The following is a 21,183-nucleotide window of genomic DNA, read 5'->3' as shown; positions in this document are numbered from 1 at the left end:
TGATCAATATTTTGGCACTACTGTAGAAAGCAGTCACAGGTATTAACTTTTCTGTCCTGAGGGCTAGAAGAAAGAAATAAGATTAATTCCCCCAAGTATTTCCCCAAGTCTGTAAATCTTCTGGGTTTCTTTTTTATAGGAGATCATCGTCTTGCCCTTCTTTTATCCCAGTTGGTGGGTAGCCAGTCCATCCGGGAGCTGCTTACCATGCAGCTGGTGGATTGGCATCAGCTCCAGGCTGACTGCTTCATCCAGGATGAGAGATTGCGCATCTTTGCCCTGTTGGCTGGAAAACCGGTATTTTCCTATTTTCTCATAAACTTACATAAATTTTCTCATAGATTCAAGATTGCTTAAGGTAGATAGCCATATTTGTTAATTGTACATTATTATGAATAAGCAACTTATTTTTAATGGAAAATTCTAAAGTTACAACATGTACATTGTTTAAAAAAATAGTAGTTATATAGAAAAAATGTTAAAATTTACTAATCCCATACCATAGTGATAAACAGCATAATTTGTTTTCTTTCTTTCTAGGCTCGTATGTTTATGTCAACATGCATATGTGCATATTAACACATGTGTATATTCAAATAAATCAGTTATACATAACAGTATTGCAGCAGTTTTTTTACTTACTGTATATGAATATTTTTCATGTTGGGCAGCCTCATTCTTTTTAATGGCCACTTCTAGTCCATTATAGGTGCCTATGCATAATTATTTTAAGCCAATTGTCTGTTGCTGCCTGTTTGATTGCCACCTTAAGGTTAAAGTAACCTTCCAAAAAGGAAGGAGCTGGTCAGAGTTTATTCACATCTTTAAGTTTTCTAATTTGGCAACTGCACAGTGCAAAGACCTGTGATTCTCATCTCCTCTCAGAGTAGTGATTGTCTCAGTCCACCCCATTACTTGCCACCTAGTGTCTGTGTATGTTATTCCTGAATTGTTAACACTGCTGTCTAGATCATTTAAGGTGTTACTTGAGTAAGTGAATAACTTGCAGACCTGGACGGTAACAAGGTAACTTATAATTTGTAGCTATGATGGTGATTTTTGTCACCTGCAGGTGTGGCAGCTCTCAGAGCAGAAGCAAATTAATGTGTGCTCCCAGTTGGATTGGAAACGCTCCCTGGCTGTCCATCTTTGGTATTTGCTTCCACCAACAGCCTCCATTTCCAGGGCACTCAGCATGTATGAAGAAGCATTTCAGGTATGTATGTCTAGTGGAGCAAGCAACAATCCTGGTAGTTCTGTTTTTGCCAGAGGAAAAAAACATCAAATCACATTTTATAATACTTTTTCCTGCTTTTTTTTAAAAGTACCATAAAATTGAAATGGACCCACAAAATCTGATGGGAAACTTTTCCTTTTCTCCTGCTTCTGAACAGGGCTATCCTTAACCTCCACATGTCTGCTTCTGTTTTACTTAATATGATGTGTTTCATCTACAACTGACTTTTTCTTTCACCCCCAAATCAAAGGGTTTTTTCTTTATTCCTAATTTCTAAATGAGAAGAGGGGAGATAGTGAGATAGACTCCTGCATTCATCTGGACCAGGATCAACCTGGCAACCCCTCTGTAGAGCCAATGTTCGAAGCTATTTTTAGCACCTGAGGTTTGGACCAACGGATCTATCATAAGTGCCCGGGGCCAACACTCCAACCAATTGAGCCACTGGCTACAGGAAGGGAAGAGAAGCAGATGTTCACTTCCGCTGTGTGTCCTGACCGGGAATTGAAACCAGGACGTCCGTATGCTGGGCTGACTCTCCCCACTGAGCCACTGGCCAGGGCCTTCAATTCTTTTCTTACTCTCCATTTTTATTATCTTTGATATTATTTGTCAGGAAAAAAGGAACAGTAAAGATACTGTGTGTAATAAGCATTGTGGCAAGAAGAGTGGTGAAATTAATGAAAGCTATCTGAAGTCTTTACCAGTCCCCTGAAGACAAGTGGAATATGTTACGGATATAAATAATTTTAAAATCTTTGACACATTCCTTGAAAGGGCATCACATCATTCGTAATAACACATCTTGAGTAATATATAATAGCATCTGTGAAACACACTTGCATCTGATGTATTGTTTTATCAAATTTCTACTTTCAGAATACCTCTGAGGGTGACAGATATGCCTGCTCTCCACTTCCTTCATACCTGGAAGGCTCTGGCTATGTGGTAGAGGAGGAACAAGATTCACGGAGACCACTTCAAGACGTCTGCTTTCACCTTCTAAAACTATACAGTGACAGGTAAATACAGTCAATTGAGGGCTCTATGAGCTTTTGAGGGTCTCTTTCCTTTTATACATGGCCAAATTGCCATTAGTCTATAAAAACTACCAAAATATAACTTACAGTAGTTGAATATAAAGAGCACTGGAACTAGACTTAGAAACCTAAAGTTTATTTTGATAACCTTTAATGAGATACAATTTGCATATATAAAAGTATGTTTTGAGGACGTTAACATAATATAACTCATCACAATCAAGATACTTACATTACACCCAAAGAGGTACCTCATGCCCCTTTGCATTCAGTCACCACCCAGGACAACTCCTGACCAGTTTATCATTACTGTAGATTTGTTTGCTGTTCTAGAATTTTATATAATTGGGATCATTCTGTGTGTTATCTTTTGTGCTTGGGTTCTTTGACTTGGCAAAATGATTTTGAGATTTATGTCAAAAGATTTTTATTGCATAATTTATTCATTCATTGATGGACAGAGGTTTTCTTGTTTTGAGCTCTTATGAATCAAGTTGCTATAAGCATTTGTATCCAAAAGTGCTTATATCATTTTACATTCCCACCAAGATCTCTAGTTGCTCTATATTCCTTCAATTTTGGTATTGTCTGTTTTTAAAATTTTACCATAATAGTGGGCATATAGTAGAATTTTCACATAGTGGTATGTATATGTTTTAATAAGAAATGAGTGGTTTATTTATCTTACAGTAATATATATTAATACATGCTGTTACATCTAATCAATTAATTTAAACTATCTCAGAATTGTCGTTTTATATATTTTTAAAATTTATTTATTTCTTTATTTAAGTGAGTCAGGGGAGGTAGAGAAACAGACTCCTGCATGTTCCCTGACCAGGAAGAGAAGCAGATGGTCACTTCTCATGTGTGCCCTAATTGGGGATCAAACTCAGGATGTCTACATGCCCAGGAGATGCTCTACCATTGAGCCAACCAGCCAGGGCCTATATTTTATATTGTATCAGAAACATTAAAGGGTTTTCACCAGCCAAAACAGACAGTTCGCTTTTTTTTTTTTTTTTTTTTTTGACAAAGTCAGAGAGAGGAACAGATGAGGACAAACAGGAAGGGAGAGAGATGAGAAGCATCAATTCTTTGTTGCGGCACCTTAGTTGTTCCGTTGTTCCTTGATTCTGTCTCATATGTACCTTGACGAGGGGGGGGGCTCCAGCAGAGTAAGTGATCCCTTGCTCAAGCCAGCGACCTCGGTGTTTAAAACCAGGGTCGCCATGGCCAGTTGGCTCAGCGGTAGAGCGTCGGCCTAGCGTGCGGAGGACCCGGGTTCGATTCCTGGCCAGGGCACATAGGAGAAGCGCCCATTTGCTTCTCCACCCCTCTGCCGCGCTTTCCTCTCTGTCTCTCTCTTCCCCTCCCGCAGCCAAGGCTCCATTGGAGCAAAGATGGCCCGGGCGCTGGGGATGGCTCTGTGGCCTCTGCCTCAGGCGCTAGAGTGGCTCTGGTCGCAACATGGTGACGCCTAGGATGGGCAGAGCGTGGCCCCTGGTGGGCGTGCCGGGTGGATCCCGGTCGGGCGCATGCGGGAGTCTGTATGACTGTCTCTCCCTGTTTCCAGCTTCAGAAAAATGGGAAAAAAATAAAAATTAAAAATTAAAAAAATTAAAAATAATAATAATAAAACCAGGGTCCTCCATGCTCTATCCATTGGGCTGACAGTTCACATTTTATTTCCATTTTTCAAATACTTCCTTTTAAATATAGGGCATTTAACTATTAATTATAGAATATTAAGCCTTTGGTTATGATAAAGTATATATAACTAAAATTGTGTTTTAATTTACATTTTTCTAATGCCTAATGATGTTAAACATTTTTTCATGTTCTTCACCATCTGTAGTCCTTGCTAAAGTAGCTGTTCAAATCTTTGCCAAGGTTTTATAGGGTAACTTGTTGTGTTGTAATAGTTCTTCACTAGTTCAAGACCTCAGGGTCTCGAACCTGGGTCGTTCCTCATCCTAGTCCGACGCTCTATCCACTGCGCCATTTTTTATATATATATTCTGAATGTTTTTTTTAATTGAATTTATGGTGATTACATTGGTTAATAAAACTGTATGTTTCAAGTATACATATCACCTGCACTCTGCATCGTGTGCTGACCATGGACATAAGTTCTTTATTGTAAATGTGTTTTTTACATTTATTTTTCCGCTTGATTTTTTAATATTCTTTTTACAAAATGTCCAATTTATTAAAGTTTTAAAAGTACAAAATCAATTTTAAAAATAGATACGGGGCTGTTGAGGTTTCCAGTTTATTCTGGAGTCAGTATTGATAATTTGTTACTTCTAAGGAATTTGTATAATTCAGCATCACCAAATTTGTTGGCATAAAATTATTCATAACATTTTTTATCCTTTTTAAATGTCTGTAGGATTTTTTAAATTTTTTTTTATTTTTTTTACGGAGACAGAAAGAGAGAGAGAGGGATAGACAGGGACAGACAGACAGGAACAGAGAGATATGAGAAGCATCAATCATCAGTTTTTTGTTGCAACACCTTAGTTCATTGATTGCTTTCTCATATGTGCCTTGACCGTGGGGCCTTCAGCAGACTGAGTAACCCTTTGCTCGAGCCAGTGACCTTGGGTCCAAGCTGGTGAGCTTTTCGCTCAAGCCAAATGAGCCTGCGCTCAAGCTGGCGACCTTGGGCTCTGGAACCTGGGTCATTCCTCATCCCAGTCCGATGCTCTATCCACTGCGTCACCACCTGGTCAGGCAAATGTCTGTAGGATCTTTAACTATGTCTCTTTCCTGATATTAGTAATTTGTGACCTTTTTTTCTTGATTTGTCTACCTTCAGTTTTTGGTTTCATTGGTTATCTCTATTCATCTAGTTCTAAATGGATCATAAACCTAAATGTCAAACTTAAAACAGTAACCTTTTGGGAGAAAACTAAGCAGAAAATCTCTGCAAATGTGGGCTAAGTAAAAAATTTATCAGACACTAAATAAAAATGGTAAATTGGACTGCAGCAAAATTAGAAATTATCTTATTGAATGAAAGGACAGATTGGGAGAACGTACTTTATTTCAGAACGTACTTGTATTTCACACATGTGGTAAAGAACTTGTATCCAGAACATTATATATATATAACTAAAATTGTGTTTTAATTTACATTTTTCTAAGAACTCTCAGAACTCAATAATACGAAAACAACCTAATTTAAAAATCAGGTACCTGACCAGTGATGGCATAGTGGATGATGTGTTGGCCTGGGGCACTGGGGTCCCAGGTTTGAAATTTTGGGATTGCCGACTTGAGTGCAGGCTTACTACCTTGAGTTGCAAGCTTGCTGGTTTGAAGGTGGGATCATCAACATGATCCCATGGTCACTGGCTCAGCTGAAACCCCTCAGTCAAGGCACGTATGATGAACACTCGGTGAACAAACTAAGATGATGCAAATACAAATCGATGCTTCTCATCTCTCCCCCTCCTGTTTGTCTGTCTTTCTCTCAAAAATAAAAATAAAAATTGGGCGCTCTAGCCTGACCAGGCGGTGGTGCAGTGGATAGAGCGTCGGACTGGGATGCCAAGGACCCAGGTTCAAGACCCCAAGATGACCAGCTTGAGCGCAGGCTCATCTGGCTTGAGCAAAAAAAAAAAAAACAAAAACAAAAAACTCACCAGCTTGGACCCAAGGTCGCTGGCTCAAGCAAGGGGTTACTCGGTCTGCTGAAGGCCCACGGTCAGGCACATATGAGAAAGCAATCGATGAACAACTAAGGTCTCGCAACGAAAAACTGATGATTGATGCTTCTCATCTCTCTTCGTTCCTGTCTGTCTGTCCCTGTCTATCCCTCTCTCTGACTCTCTCTCTGTCCGTCCCTGTAAAAAAAAAAAAAAATTGGGGCGCTCTTCCTCTCAGGAGCACCCACACCTTTGCCATTCTCTTTCCCCCAGGTGCGTTCCCTTTGCCTTTCCCTCTCCTAAGCTTCAAGGGCCCTTCATTTGCTTCTATCATTTGTTTCCTACACAGCCAGCTGGCTCACTTCTACTACCTCTGAAACTTTCTAAATAAACTTTCCCTTAAGATTTGAAAGAAAAAATAAAATTGGGCACAATATTTAAATAGGTGCTTCACCAAAGACCTGGATGTCAAATTGTGAAAAGATGCTCAGCATCAGTAAACAACAGGCATGTGCACAACAAGAGAAGCAACCATCTGCTTCTCCAACCCTTTCCCTCCCCCTCCCCCTCTCTCCCTTTCCTCCTACAGCCGTGGTTTGATTGATTCCAGCGTATTGGCCCTGGGTGCTGAGGATGGCTCTATGGAGCCTCCACCTCAGGCACTAAAAAGAGGTCGTTTGCAAGCATGACCCCAGACAGGCAGAGCATTCCCAGTGGGGGAACCTGGTCAGAGCACATGTGAAAGTCTGTCTCTCTGTCTCCCCTCCTCTCACTTAAAAAAAATTTAATAAATAGATTGTGATTTATCCATAAAGTGGAACACTGCTCAGTCATCAAAAGGAATGAACTATTGATAACATGCTGAATCACAAAATAATTTTACTTGGTTTTGAAAGAGGAGAAACAAAAAGAAACCCATGTCCCCAAATGTACTCTTGATTTCAATTTATATAAGATTCTGGAAAATGCAAACTATTCTATAATGACAGAAAGAAGGTCAGCGGTTGTTTGAGGATAGTTACAGGAAAGTGCAGAAGAGGGATTGCAGAGTGGCAAAAGGAAAATTTTGGAGGTGATGTGTATGTTTGTTATCTTGACCTTGGCAGTAGTTTCACAGGTATATGGCTATGTTAAAACTTAAGAAAATTTAACTTTAAATTTTTTTAATTTAATTACTTATTCACACTAGCCTTATTTGAGTGTTTAATAGCCACATGTGGCTAGTGACTATCATATTGGTTAAGACAGGTTATAGAAATTTCTGTCATGCAGCAAAGTTCAGTTTGATAGACTTGTCAAAGAAAACTCATTATTCAGAGAGGTGTTAGGAAGTTTTAAAATGTCTGGGATCTAAGGTGAAATGTAAAAGTTATTGGTTGTTAATCTAAACTCCAGATCTTTAAAACTTGCAGGTTGTTAATCTAAACTCTCATCTCCCTCCCTTCCTGTCTGTCTGTCCCTATCTATCCCTCTCTCTGACTCTGCCTCTGTTTAAAAATAAATAAATAAATAAATAATAATGAGTAATATCTACTGTAGATAAAATCAAAGGTAAAAATTGCAAGCCATATACTATAATAGTCTACATATAGACTATAGCTTACTAGTCATGAAAACTAGTTAGCTGTTTATACAAACAGGAGAATTAGCACTCCCAAGAGCTTCAGATAGAAAAACCTGAAAGATTCTAAGTTATATGTTTTTTAAATGGTTAAGAAAAGTAATCAACACTAGAATGAATGAATGGGAGGGTGAGAACTATGGAGACACCCTGTACAAAGATGGTGAAATACATAGACCAAACAGATACCAACAAACCTGTTAGATCACATAGCCACAGAAGAGAAGATTTTTTAGATCTATAATATGGCTAAACCTGGAGGTAGATTGATACAACAGTCTCAGGAAGAGTGTGAAGCGTAAGTGCAGTGTTTAATAGCCATGTGTGGCTATGTGACTAGGAACCTGTTCTCAGGTCCCTGCCTTTATTGTCTTCTGAGTCAAAGGCAGTTGACATTTAGTGCAGATGGTTTGCAGCTAGATATGGTAACCCAGTTTTATGTTCTCCTTTTCAGACATTATGATCTCAACCAGCTGCTAGAGCCTCGAAGCATAACAGCAGATCCTTTGGACTACCGCCTAAGCTGGCACTTGTGGGAGATGCTGCGGGCTCTTAACTACACACATCTCTCAGAGCAGTGTGAGGGTGTGCTGCAGGCCAGTTATGCTGGCCAACTGGAAAGTGAGGGGCTCTGGGAGTGGGCCATCTTTGTCTTCCTGCATATAGACAACTCAAGGTGAGTGAGAGGATGTTACACTGCAGTGCAGTGCCAAAGGAATTGGTCTTTTAGGGTTGAATTCAAGTAATTGTTTAGAATAGTGGTAATCAACCTTTTATACCTACTGTCCACTTTTGTATCTCTTAGTAGTAAAATTTTCTAACTGCCCACTGGTTCTACAGTAATGGTGATTTATAAAGTAGGGAAGTAACTTTACTTTATAAAATTTATAAAGCAGTTATAGCAAGTTAAAGCATATAATAATAATTACTTACCAAGTACTTTGTCGGATTTTGGCTAAGTTTTGCAGAATAAATCTTTATAAAACAACTTACTATAGTTAAATCTATCTTTTTATTTATACTTTGGTTGCTCCGCTACCGCCCACCATGAAAGCTGGAATGCTCACTAGTGGGCAGTAGGGACCAGGTTGACTACCACTGGTTTAGAATATATTTTGGGTCCAGCCTTGTGATAAATCTTAAGACAGTTCAACCCACAGCCTACAATGTCTATATTCATGTGAACAAGTTAGAAATGAAACTGCCTTTTTTTTTTTAAGTGAGAGAGAGAGGACTAGGGTGGAGGTGGGAGGGGAACAGACAGGAAGAAGAGATAAGAGAAGCATCAGCTTATAGCTGCGGCACCTTAGTTGTTCATTGATTGCTTTCTTATATGTGCATTGACCAGAGATCTCCAGCAAAGCCAGTGACCTCTTGCTCAAGCCAGTGACCTTGGGCTTCAAGCCAGCAACTATGGGGTCATGTCTATGATCCCTCACTCAAGCCAGCAACCCCACACTCAAGCCAGATGAGCCCATTCTCAAGCCAGTGACTTCACGGTTTTGAACCTGGGTCGTCAGTGTCCCAAGCTGACTCTCTATTCACTGTACCACTGCCTGGTCAGGCCAGACTTTACTTTTTTTTATTCATTTTAGAGAGGAGAGACAGAAGGTGGGGAGGAGCTGGAAGCATCAACTCCCATATGTGCCTTGACCAGGCAAGCCCAGGGTTTCGAACCGGCGACCTCAGCATTTCTAGGTCGACACTTTATCCACTGCGCCACCACAGGTCAGGCCCAAACTTTACTTTTTTAAAAAAAAATTATTTATTAATTTTTAGAAAGAGGAAGGGAGAGAGAAACAGGAGCATTGATCTGTTCCTATATGTGCTTTGACCAGGGATCAAACTGGCAACCTTGGCAATTCAGGACAATGCTCTAATTAACCGAGCTTCCAGCCAGGGGTAAATTTTACTATTTATCATATGACCTCACTGGTCTGAGAAGGGAGAATAGATCTCTGGGAACTGCAGAGAATCTCTAGAAAGATTCAGAGACCCTATAAAAATTGCAGTAGGAAATGATCAAGTGGATAAAAGAAGGATATGGCTGGATGGGGAAACCCCATTAATTTAGGCACAGATTGACTTGAGTGGCGTGTTTAGAATTACAGTAGTACCCATTATACCTGCAGTTTTATTTTCTGCAGATTTAATTAACTGTGGTCAATAGCACAAGAATATTAAATGGAAAATTCAAAAAATAAACAATTCATAAGTTTTTAATTGTGTGTCGTTCTGATTAGCATGATGAAATCTCTCACTGTCCAGTATATTCATGCTGTATATGCTGCCCACCTGTCAGTCACTTAGTAGCCATCTGGGTTATCAGATTAGTTGTCACAGTACCACAGTGCTTGTGTTCAAATCTTTATTTTATTTTGGTCCCAGAACACAAGAGTAGTGATAGTGGCAATTCAGGTATGCCAAAGAGAAGCCATAAAGTGCTTCGTTTATTTGAAAAGGTGAGTACAGTTCATTAAGATATTTTGAGCCTGACCAGGTGGTGGCACAGTGGATAGAGCATTGGACTGGGATGCGGAGGACCCAGGTTTGAGACCCCGAGGTTGCCAGCTTGAGTCAGGCTCATCTGGTTTGAGCAAAGCTCACCAGCTTGGACCCAAGGTCGCTGGCTCGAGCAAGGGTTTACTCAGTTGGCTGAAGGCCAGCGGTCAAGGCACATGAGAAAGCAATCAATGAACAACTAAGGTATCGCTGTGAAAAAATGATTGATGCTTCTCATCTCTCTCCATTCCTGTCTGTCTGTCCCTATCTATTCCTCTCTCTCTCTCTCTGTCCCTATGGGGGGAAAAATCATAATAAAGTGAACTTTAAAAAAATATATTTTTTTGCCTGACCTGTGGTGGCGCAGTGGATAAAGTGTCAACCTGAAAACACTGAGGTCGCCAGTTCAAAACCCTGGGCTTGCCTGGTCAAGGCACATATGGGAGTTGATGCTTTCTGCTCCTCTCTTCTCCTCTCTCTCTCTCTCTCTCTCTTTCTCTTTCTCCCCCCCCTTCTCTAAAATGAATAAATAAAAAATATTTTAAAATATATATATATTTTGAGAGTGAGACCACATTCACATAACTTTTATTATAGTATGTTGTTACAATGTTCACTTTTATAATTAGTTGTTGTTAATTACTTAATGTGCCTGATTTAAAAACAGTATATATAGGGTTCAATACTATCCACTGTTGCTGCCATCCACTGAGGGTCTTGGAATGTATTCCCTCAGATAAGGGGGAACTACTACACTGTTCACAAAAATTAGGGGATCAGAGAATGTGCAGACGCTCCAGTACTTTCAGCCTTTTGTATAGTGCATTTTCATCAATGAAATAAAAGTTGGTTTTGTACCTCATTTGCATAATTGAACAACTTTCTTTGACTTGTTGGTTGTTTTTCTGATATTCTTGTTTAATAAAAAAAAATCAGGTCCTGGCTGGTTGGCTCAGCGGTAGAGCATCGGCCTGGCGTGCGGGGGACCCAGGTTTGATTCCCGGCCAGGGCACACAGGAGAAGCGCCCATTTGCTTCTCCACCCCTCCGCCGAGCCTTCCTCTCTGTCTCTCTCTTCCCCTCCTGCAGCCAAGGCTCCATTGGAGCAAAGATGGGTTGACAGAGGGAGATCAAAGCAATCCCTTTGTTGCTTTGATTTAATGGCTGGTCTTTTTGCCCAGGCAGAAGCTTGTCTCTGTTGGCTTTCTCCCTCTCTGTTTTCCCTCTCTGGCCTTCCTTTGCCATCCACCCATCCCCATCCTTCAAGTTCGATTGTACCACATTTACCAAGGCAACCTTGCTTAAATGTGTAATGTTTTGGTTTTCTTCATACTGTGAATGTTGGAGGTTTTTTGTTGTTAGTGTGTGGCATTACAATAATAACAAAACCAAACATTTATGTAGTATTTTGTTATATATTCCTTTTCATGTATTTATACTTTATTGTACTTTACATGTATTATTAACTCATTTAATGCTCATAATGAACCTATGAGACAGACACTCATTTATTTTACAGATGAGCAACCCAAGGCACAATGAGATTAAATAACTTTCACTCAAAGTCACATATCCAGTAAATGGCAGAGGGAGGCTTTAGACTCAAAACACCCGGAGTCTATGCTGTTAATCACTGTGCTGCATTCTGTAGTGTTGTATGGTGTGGAAAGAAGTTAGTTTTGTTGTCAGACTCGCCTAAATTCTGAATCCACCATATACTTTGACCTAGGGTAAAGCTTACTCACGTTTGACTTTGAGCAAAGATACTCTTCAGACTTCAGGTTTTGTTTTGTTTGTTTTTTAGTAAACTGTTTTATTCAAAAGCGTCTCAGCACCATCTTATTATCAGAAAGAATGGGTATCACCTTTTCCTGCCCACTCAACTCCCAATTCCAGAGGCAGAGGTTAAACCATTTGACATGAGTGCTTAATGTGTAAGCACTCACTAATACTATAATTCAGATCATGATAAGGTTTTGGTGGTTCTCCCATAAGCTCTAGTTTTTTAATCTGTAAAATCATGGTATTAATCCCTATTCTAAGGTGATTGGGGGATTAAAGGAATAAAAGTATAAAACAACTAGTACAGACTTCTCTAAGAAATTTCACTTTCCTTTTCCCCTACTGGGAAGCAAAATGACTCTACACTTTCTTTGTGAGTTTGTTTAAACATACGGGGAATTTCACATGGTAAAAGGCAGGCTGTTGGGTGACGAATGATTCAGTTTGCTGTGGGGAGGCAGATCCTGTTTACTGAGGTAACAAATGGAGGGGGTGCTGGCAAGGCAGTTGTGAGATTGGGAGTTTTTGAAAAGCCTAGGAGTTCAGAAAAGAATCTAAGATGAGAATACTTTTGGACTAAAATTTAATGGCTGGTCTTTTTGCCCAGGCAGAAAAGGTTTTTCCTTTAGGACCCTTAATGCCTGACAAACTGGTGGTGCAGTGGATAGAGCATTGGCCTGGAATACAGAGGACCCAGGTTCGAAACCCTGAGGTCACCAGCTTGAGCACAAGGTTGCTGACTTGAGCATTGAATCATAGACGTAACCCAAGAGTTACTGGTTTGAACCCAGGGTCACTGGCTTTCTGTCTGTCTGTCCCTTTCTTTGTCTCTGTCTGTTTAAAAAAAAAAAGAAAGAAGAAGAAGAAGGACATGGCAGAGGCCCTGGCTGGTTGGCTCAGTGGTAGAGCATCAGCCTGACAAGTGGAAGTCCCGGGTTCAATTCCCAGCCAGGGCACACAGGAGAAGCAAGCGCCGATCTGCTTCTCCACCCTTCCCCCTCTCCTTTCTCTCTATCTATCTCTTCCCCTCCTGCAGCCAAAGCTCCATTGGAGCAAAGTTGGCCCGGGCGCTGAGGATGGCTCCATGGCCTTTGCCTCAGGTGCTAGAATGGCTTCGATTGCAGCGGAGTAATGCTCCAGAGGGGCCGATCATTGCCTCCTGCTGGGCATGTTGGATGGATCCTGGTCGGGCACATATGGGAGTCTGTCTGCCTCTCCCCCCCCCCTCACTTGGAAAAAAAATACCAAAAAAAGAAGGACGTGGAAGAGACTTACAGATACTTTGCATATTTGTCCTTACTGTGTGGAGGACAGGGAAGAGAGAAGGTTAGAAAATGAACTACAGCTCAGGCTGGGTAGTTCATTTGGTTGGAGTGTCGTGTCAGTGCACCAAGATTGCTGGTTTGGTCCCCAGATAAGGCACATATAACAATCAACCAATTGTTCTGGCTGGATATCTCATTTGGTTAGAGCATCAACCTAAAGGGCAAAGGTTGTAGGTTTAATCCCCAGCCAGGGCACAAAAAGGAATGGATTGATATCTCTCTGTATCTTTCTCTCTCTCTCTAAAATAAATAATTTTTTTAAATTATTATTTTTAAGAGAGAGAGAAGCGCAGGAAGAGAGAGTTGAGAAACATCAGCTCATAGGTGCAGCACTCTTGTTCATTGATTGCTTTCTCATATGTGCCTTGAACTGGTGGCTCCAGCTGATCCAGTGACCCTTTACACAAACCAGCAACCTTTGGGCTCAAGCCAGCAACCTTGGGGTCATGTCTGTGATCCCATGCTCAAGTCTGCTACCCTGCACTCAAGGCAGTGATTTTGGGGTTTTGAACCTGGGTCCTCAGCATCTCAGGTCAACACTGTATCCACTGTCCCACCACCAATCAAACATTAAAGTATTTTTTAAAAATCAACCAATGAAGCTCTGGCTGGTTCACTCAGTGGTAGAGTGTCAGCCTGGCTTGTGGATGTCTCGGGTTCAAATTCAGTCAGGACACACAGGAGAAGCACCCATTTGCTTTTCCATCCCTCCCCCTCTTGCTTTTTTCTCTTTCTCTTTCTCTCTCTCTCTCTCTCTCTCCCTCCCCTCCCCTCCTACAGCCATGGCTCAATTGGAGCAAGTTGGCCCCAGGTGCTGAGGTTGGCTCCAATGGCCTCCACCTCAGGTGCTAAGAAGAGCTTGGTTGCATAGCAGTGGAGCAATGCCCCAGATGGGCAGAGCATCGCTCCCCTAGTGGGCTTGCCAGGTGGATCCCAGTCAGGGTACATGAGGGAGTCAGTCTCTGCCTCCCGTCCTCACTGGAAAGGAAAAAAAAGAGCTGCAGAGGGCTTCTCTTTGGAGTATAAAATTCCCTATCCCAGTCCTTGATCTCCTATTACTAAAAAAGAAATAAAGAGATCCTAGCTAGGGAAAGCGTTTTCTGGGTAGTGGGGTCCTTCCCTAGAATATTAGTTTTCAGACTTTTTTGAACATGAAGATACAATGTGCACAGATACTTTCTATTTTATTTTATTTAAAAAAGAAATCTTGTTGTGATGGCTTTTGAGTGTGTGTGTCTGTGTGTATGTGAAGTTTGAGGTGATCAACTACAGGTAGAGACCTGAAGATTGAGAGCCTGCCCCAGGGGCTGGCCATTAGTTGTCTGAGTCACCCTTCTCCATCTACAAAGCTGAGACTTATTTCAGCTTCTCTCTCCCTATAGTATACGTGAGAAGGCTGTTCGAGAGCTGCTTACCCGGCATTGCCAATTGATGGAGACCCCTGAATCTTGGGCTAAAGAGACTTTTCTGACCCAAAAGCTTTGTGTGCCTGCTGAGTGGATTCATGAGGCCAAAGCAGTGCGAGCACGCATGGAATTCGACAGGCACTTGGAGGCCCTCTATTTATTTAAAGCTGGTCACTGGAACCACTGCCACAAACTCGTCATCCGGCACTTAGCTTCTGGTGAGTGCTTCACTCTAGGGCTTCTGTCTCCTGTAATCACCCCAAATCCTCCCAGCCTCTGAACTCCATGAGGAGTCAGGACAGAGATGATGCTCAGTATAGGACATGGCAGACAGGAATCAGATAAGCTCTCTGTGCAGGCGAAGGATGGCCAGAATGAAGGGTAGAGGGGCAGGGGGTAGACAGCAATATTACGTTATTATCTACCAGAAATATTCTTTCTAATTATGTTAAGCTTTGTTTATTTAGGGAATTTAATTTAGCAACATAAGAGCTGAAGCCAGAAATTCTTCATGGGTTTTTGTTTTTTTTTTAAGAGAATTTCAAAATATCTACTTGAAATTCTCGTGACCCCTCATTATTTCTCATCCTTCCTGTCTTAGATTTCTGCTGTGTCCTTCCTCTGGGCACTTTCGGGAACCATATACCTGTACAGACATAGTGCTCAATATTTTGTTTTTCAGATGCTATCATTAATGAGAATTATGACTACCTGAAGGGGTTCTTGGAAGACCTTGCACCTCTGGAGCGCAGTAGCCTAATCCAGGACTGGGAAACATCTGGCCTTGTTTACCTGGACTATATTCAGGTCCTTGAAATGGTCCACCATATACAACAGGTACTTGAGTTCCTTAAACCTTGGCCTGGTTTTCTCTTTCTCTGGCCCTCAAAGAGACCTCAAAAGGCCTGAACAATGACTTGAAAAACTGATTGGCACAAGAGATAGTACTGTCAGTGCAAAAGGGACTTTTTTTTTTAACTCATTTTTGTATTTTTCTGAAGTTGGAAATGGGGAGGCAGTCAGACAGACTCCCGCATGCGCCCGACCGGGATCCATCCAGCACGCCCACCAGGGGGCGATGCTCTGCCCATCTAGGGCGTTGCTCTGTTGCAACCAGAGCCATTCTAGAGCCTGAGGCAGAGGCCATGGAGCCATCCTCAGCACCCGGGCCAACTTTGCTCCAATGGAGCCTTGGCTGTGGGAGGGGAAGAGAGAGACAGAAGAAGAGGGGTGGAGAAGCAGATGGGCGCTTCTCCTGTGTGCCCTGGCTGGGAATCGAACCCAGGACTCCTGCACGCCAGGCCGACGCTCTATAGAAGGGACATTTTTATGAGGCTACTTTGATGTAGCCATTTTGGCTTGACAGCGGTATCAAAATTTAAAAACATTTTTTGTGCTTCTTACCAAGTAGTATGTACAGTAGACATTCCCGCAGTTTATCTATAGTCAGTTTCCTGCTGTTGTTCAGCCCTAGTTCAAATGAGGTCAGGGATGCAAAATAGAGAGTAAGGTCAGAGATTTGGTGAAGATAATTATTTCACACGTCATTTGGTATGTTTTAAAATTGCAAGCATTTGCACTGGCTGGATAGCTCTGTTGGTTGGAGTGTCATCCCAAAGCACAGAGGTTACCAGTTCAATGTCACCTTACTAGGCAGTGGCACAGTGGATAGAGTGTTAGCTTGGGATGCTAAGGACCCGGCTTTGAAACCCTGAGGTCGCTGGCATGAGCACGGGCTCATCAGATGGAACACGGGGTTGCCAACTTGAGCATGGGTTCCTAGACATGACCCCAAGATCACTGGCTTGAGCACGGGGTCACTGGCTCAGCTGGATACCCCCAGTCAAGGCATATATGAGAAAGCAATCAGTGAACATTTAAGGTGCCACAACTATGAGTTGATGCTTATCTCTATCCCTTCTTTTCTGTCGCTCTCTCTCCCTTTCTCTCTCACTAAAAATACATATATGTCTTGAGTCAGTCTCAATAATCAAAGCATAGATTTCCATTGTTTAAAGCACAAAGATCAAACTCTTAAAGGTAGCATTCAAGCCCCTATAGAGGATTTTACCTTTCTGTCACTATCTGATATTATTTCTTTATTTCCTTTGAGTTTCATGGGAGCAAATACCTTGTGTTATCTGTTTACCACTTTTTAAGGTCAAGTTAAAGACTGGGTTTGGGTGGATGAAAAAGAAAGTACTTGTATAGACATTAAATTGTAGACTCTGCAACGCCCCCCGAGAGTGGATTCAATGAGAGATACTTGGAAGGGTTGAATGAGTCATTTGAAGGAGGAGAAAATGATGGGAGACTTAGTAGGTAGGTATTTATATAATGTCAGAGTCTGAGAGGGGGTTGCTAACCAACAGTTAATAAGACAAATAAGGATAAGATGCTGCTGGAAAGTATTCAGAATGTAAGTAATGAATGAAAATACAGACTTGCTTTTTATTTTTAGTAAGACTACTCTGGCTACAATATGATAGGAAAAAGGATATAGAACGGGATGACACTGAAGGTTGTGATCAGGTTCTTAAGATATTTCAAGTGAGAAGTAATGGTAACCTGAGCTAGCGCAGTGGCCCTGGCAGAGGGAATGGAAGATTGGAATATTAGGCTAGAGATAAAGATTGAGGCATTAGCAGCACATTGATTGTAACTGGAGCCATAGAAGTAAATCACAGCATATAGGGAGAGGCTGGACAGTGAGAAGATGGCTGTGAACTTGGAGTGAGGAGACATAAATTAAGTGCTACTTTGGGCTTCACCTCTTACTGTTGTGCACCTGTGAAATCATACCATTCCTCTGAACCCAGATTTATCTAGATTTTTGGTGTTGTGTTAGAACTTATCAGTTACATGGTTCATGAAGGGTGATCTCAAGCCCTGACCAGGTAGCTCAGTTGGTTAGACCATTTACCTTGATACACCAAGGTTGCAGGTTCAATCCCTGGTCAGGGGACATACAAAAACCAACCAGTGAATGCATAAATAAATGGAAAAGTTGATAATTTCTTTCTCTACTTTCCTCTCTCTCTACAGTTGGGTTTTGGGGGGTTTTTTGGTGTTTTTTTTAAATCAGTGTTGATCTCAAGACTTTTTCAATCCAAGTCTCTATGTACTATATTACTTTCCTCTTGGGTAGTACCACAAACCCATACCTTGTTCTCAGCAAGTAGGCAAGATACTATGACATGGCACCGCCAGCCTGCTTCTTGGGTTTTCCCTCCCTTACCTCACTGTTGTTCCAGAGTTTTGCAGTCTCATCTGTGGATAAGATTGTGGTGATGGGAGCTTCTCTTGGCCTAATTGGTTTCTCTGCTGTTTTGTAGGTGGAGTGCTCAGGTTATGACCTGGAGCAGTTACACACCAAAGTGATCTCACTATGCAACCGGATAGAGCAGATCCAGTGTTACAATGCCAAGGATCGCTTGGCTCAGTCAGGTAAGCCTCTAGCCTCTCCCTGCTTTCTGCCTGCTTGTTTCCTGTCTTAATGATTATTATATATACAAGCCCTATATATTGATCCCCCCCCCCAGTGACCACCCTTCCCCACCTTCGGTCCTTGGTGCTTATTCTACTTTATCTCTCCAGATATGGCCAAACGTGTAGCCAACCTTTTGCGAGTGGTACTGAGCCTTCAGCATGCCCCTGATGCAAGCTCTGACTCAACACCAGATCCTCAGCGAGTCCCTCTGCGCTTGTTGGCTCCCCACATTGGCCGGCTCCCCATGCCTGAGGACTATGCCTTGGAGGAACTGCGTGGCCTCACGCAGTCCTACCTTCGAGAACTGACTCTTCGAGAATTGACTATTGGGAGCCAGTGAGCCCCAGGCTCCTCCCAGCACACTCACATGTTCATTCATACTCCCCACACAGAGGTCCCCTGCATTGAGTTGATCAGCACTGGGTTGCTGTGGAATCTACTGCCCGACTCTGCTACCCCAAACACTATCCTCCAGTTGTTCAGGGCTTTCTTAATACAGAGTACAGCATAAGGGCTTTTGGAACCCAAAAAAGAAGCCAAGTCTCTTTGTACCATCCTCAAGATCATTTCTCTTTTTAAAAATGATCAATAAAGCGCCTTTGGCAGAATCCCCTCAAAGAACCAGGGAATGCTTTTCCACCTTCAGCCATTGTGGATCATGTGACCTTTCATGCCAACCTGCTACCCTGCTCCTCCAACTTTTATACTAGAACTCTTTAGGAGTGAGACAGATAATAGGACACATATGTTGATCTAAGACTGTCCTTCCTTAACAAATGAACTATCCAAAGAAATAAGAAGAATCTGTCTCTTAAGTAGGTTGATGAGTTAACACTGAGTTTGACAGCTAGAAACAGGGTTGGGCTGAGGATGCAGAACAAGGTCTTGCTGACACATGTAGGGAAGAAGTCTGTACCTGCCGTGGAGGGCTGGATCTTCAAGGCTTGGTTTTTCCTGTCTTGAATTTTCTGTGAACACCAAACCTTCCCTACTACCATGTGCAGGAGCCCTTGGTCACACATCCTTGTCTCTGAGAAGCTCCCAGAACTCAGTTTGGTCCCTGGTTTTGTCATCTTGCTAGGCCTCCTGTCTAGATTTGCCTGCGAGTTTGGATAAAACATGGCAGGCTGGGTAGCCCTCTCTGCCCTCCCATTCTAGCCCAGAGCATTTCCCATCTTCATCTACAATCCAAGAAGGTAAAAACCATCACTGGGGCAGGCTTCAGGGGCAGGCAGAGGGCCTTCAGTACACTGCTGCCAACTGGGAGCCCCAATTTAACAGCTTGAGACACACCATATGGCTACTGGGTCTTTATGCATGAAGATTATGTAAAGATTTTTATTAAATATATATATAAATAAATGATCTAGATTATTTTCCTCTTTCTGAAGCTACTTTCTTAAAAAAAAATAAATATAATGAAATGTTTATAGCATTTGTGGTATTGGCTTTCCCTTTGTGTTTTTGAACCTCCTTGCCCCAAGGAGCTTTATGATAGCCTTGTTTGATTTGCAGTCTAAAGGGAGACAGGCCATTGTTTAAAGAGAGAGCAGACATATAGAATAGTCTACCCAACAATACCATACTTTTTTTTTTAAATAAGATTTTACAGTGAGGAGCAAGAAGTATCAATTCATAGTTACTTCACTTTAGTTCTTTGTTTGCATGATACATGTGCCTTAACAGGGGCAAGCCTAAGGTTTGAACTGACAACCTCAGTGTTCCAGGTCAATGCTGTATCTACTATGCCACCACAATCCAGGCTTAACACCATACATTCTTTTCAAGTACACATGTGACATTCTCCAGGTTAGGAGAATGTTAGGCCACAAATAGTCTTAGTAGAATTTTAAAAGGTAGTAATGCAAAGTAATACAATGGCATGAAGTTAGAAATGAATAATAGAAGTAAAACTGGAAAATTCACACATTTGTAGAAATTAAACAGCATAGTCAACCATAGAATAAAGACAAAATTATAAGGGTAATTAGAAAATACATAAGGATGAACCAAAAAATAAAACATAACAAAATGTACGGGACACAATGAAAGTGGTATTAAGGGAGAGATTTAGCACTATGAATGCTTACATTAAAAAAACAAGAATGAGCCTGACCAGGTGCTGTCACAGTGGATTGAGTGTTGACCTAGGATGCTGAGACCCAGGTTCAAAACCCTGAGGTCACCAGCTTGACCATGGGCTCATCTGACTTAAGCACAGGCTCGCCGGCTTGAGTCTGGAATCAGATGTGAGCCTATGGTTAGTGGCTCAGCTGGAGCCGCCCTCTCCCCATCCCCGGTCAAGACACATGAGAAAGCAATCAATGAACAACTAATGTGCTGCAACTATAAGTTATGAGTTGATGTTTCTCATCTCCCTTCCTGTCTGTTGGTCTCTATAAAAAAAAAAAAAGAAACGAAAAAATCTTAAATAACAGGAATGGCCCTGGCTGGTTGGCTCAGTGGTAGAGCGTCGGCCTGGCGTGCAGAAGCCCCAAGTTCGATTCCCGGCCAGGGCACACAGGAGAAGCGCCCATCTCCACCCCTCCCCCTCTCCTTCCTCTCTGTCTCTCTCTTCCCCTCCCACAGCCAAGGCTCCATTGGAGCAAAGATGGCCCGGGATGGCTGGGGATGGCTCCTTGGCCTCTGCCCCAGGCGCTAGAGTGGCTCTGGTCGCAACAAAGCAACGCCCTGGAGGGGCAGAGCATCGCTCCCTGGTGGGCAGAGCGTCACCCCTGGTGGGCAGAGCGTCGCCCCTGGTGGGCGTGCTGGGTGGATCCCGGTCAGGCGCATGCGGGAGTCTGTCTCTCCCCGTTTCCAGCTTCAGAAAAGTACAAAAAAAACCCCAAAAACCAGGAATGAGCCTGACCAGGTAGTGGCGCAATGGATAGAGTGTGGAACTGATATGCAGAGGACCCAGGTTCAAAACCCCAAGGTTGCCCGCTTGACTGCAGGCTCATCCGGCTTGAGTGCGAGTTTGCTGGCTTGGGCGTGGGATCCTAGATATGACCCATGGTCGCTGGCTTGAAGCCCAAGGTTGCTGGCTTGAGCAAGGGGTCACTTGCTCTGCTGGAGCTCCTGGTCAAGGCACTTATGAGAAAGCAATCAATGAACAACTAAGGTAC

The 21,183-nt window shown here is 42.3% G+C and overlaps 1 protein-coding gene across 5 annotated transcripts in view; it reads left to right on the top strand.

Annotated features, from left to right (window-relative positions):
* NUP98 (nucleoporin 98 and 96 precursor) overlaps positions 1-19,480 on the top strand; it is a 135,742-nt gene extending 116,262 nt beyond the window's left edge. For all 5 annotated transcript variants that reach the window (XM_066250721.1, XM_066250728.1, XM_066250719.1 and 2 more), the window contains 8 exons: positions 140-297; positions 1,073-1,216; positions 2,117-2,259; positions 8,009-8,230; positions 14,545-14,786; positions 15,251-15,405; positions 17,904-18,015; positions 18,166-19,480. In XM_066250721.1, coding sequence (XP_066106818.1) covers positions 140-297; positions 1,073-1,216; positions 2,117-2,259; positions 8,009-8,230; positions 14,545-14,786; positions 15,251-15,405; positions 17,904-18,015; positions 18,166-18,398 — 1,409 coding nt within the window. In that variant the 3' untranslated portion in view covers positions 18,399-19,480. The remainder of the gene's footprint in view (positions 1-139; positions 298-1,072; positions 1,217-2,116; positions 2,260-8,008; positions 8,231-14,544; positions 14,787-15,250; positions 15,406-17,903; positions 18,016-18,165) is intronic.
* Positions 19,481-21,183: the final 1,703 nt, after the last annotated feature.

This window comes from Saccopteryx bilineata, chromosome 1, assembly GCF_036850765.1.
Source record: "Saccopteryx bilineata isolate mSacBil1 chromosome 1, mSacBil1_pri_phased_curated, whole genome shotgun sequence".
Lineage (NCBI taxonomy): Eukaryota > Metazoa > Chordata > Mammalia > Chiroptera > Emballonuridae > Saccopteryx > Saccopteryx bilineata.
Note: the sequence above shows the minus strand (reverse complement) of the source record. Positions and strands in the feature narration are given on the sequence as shown.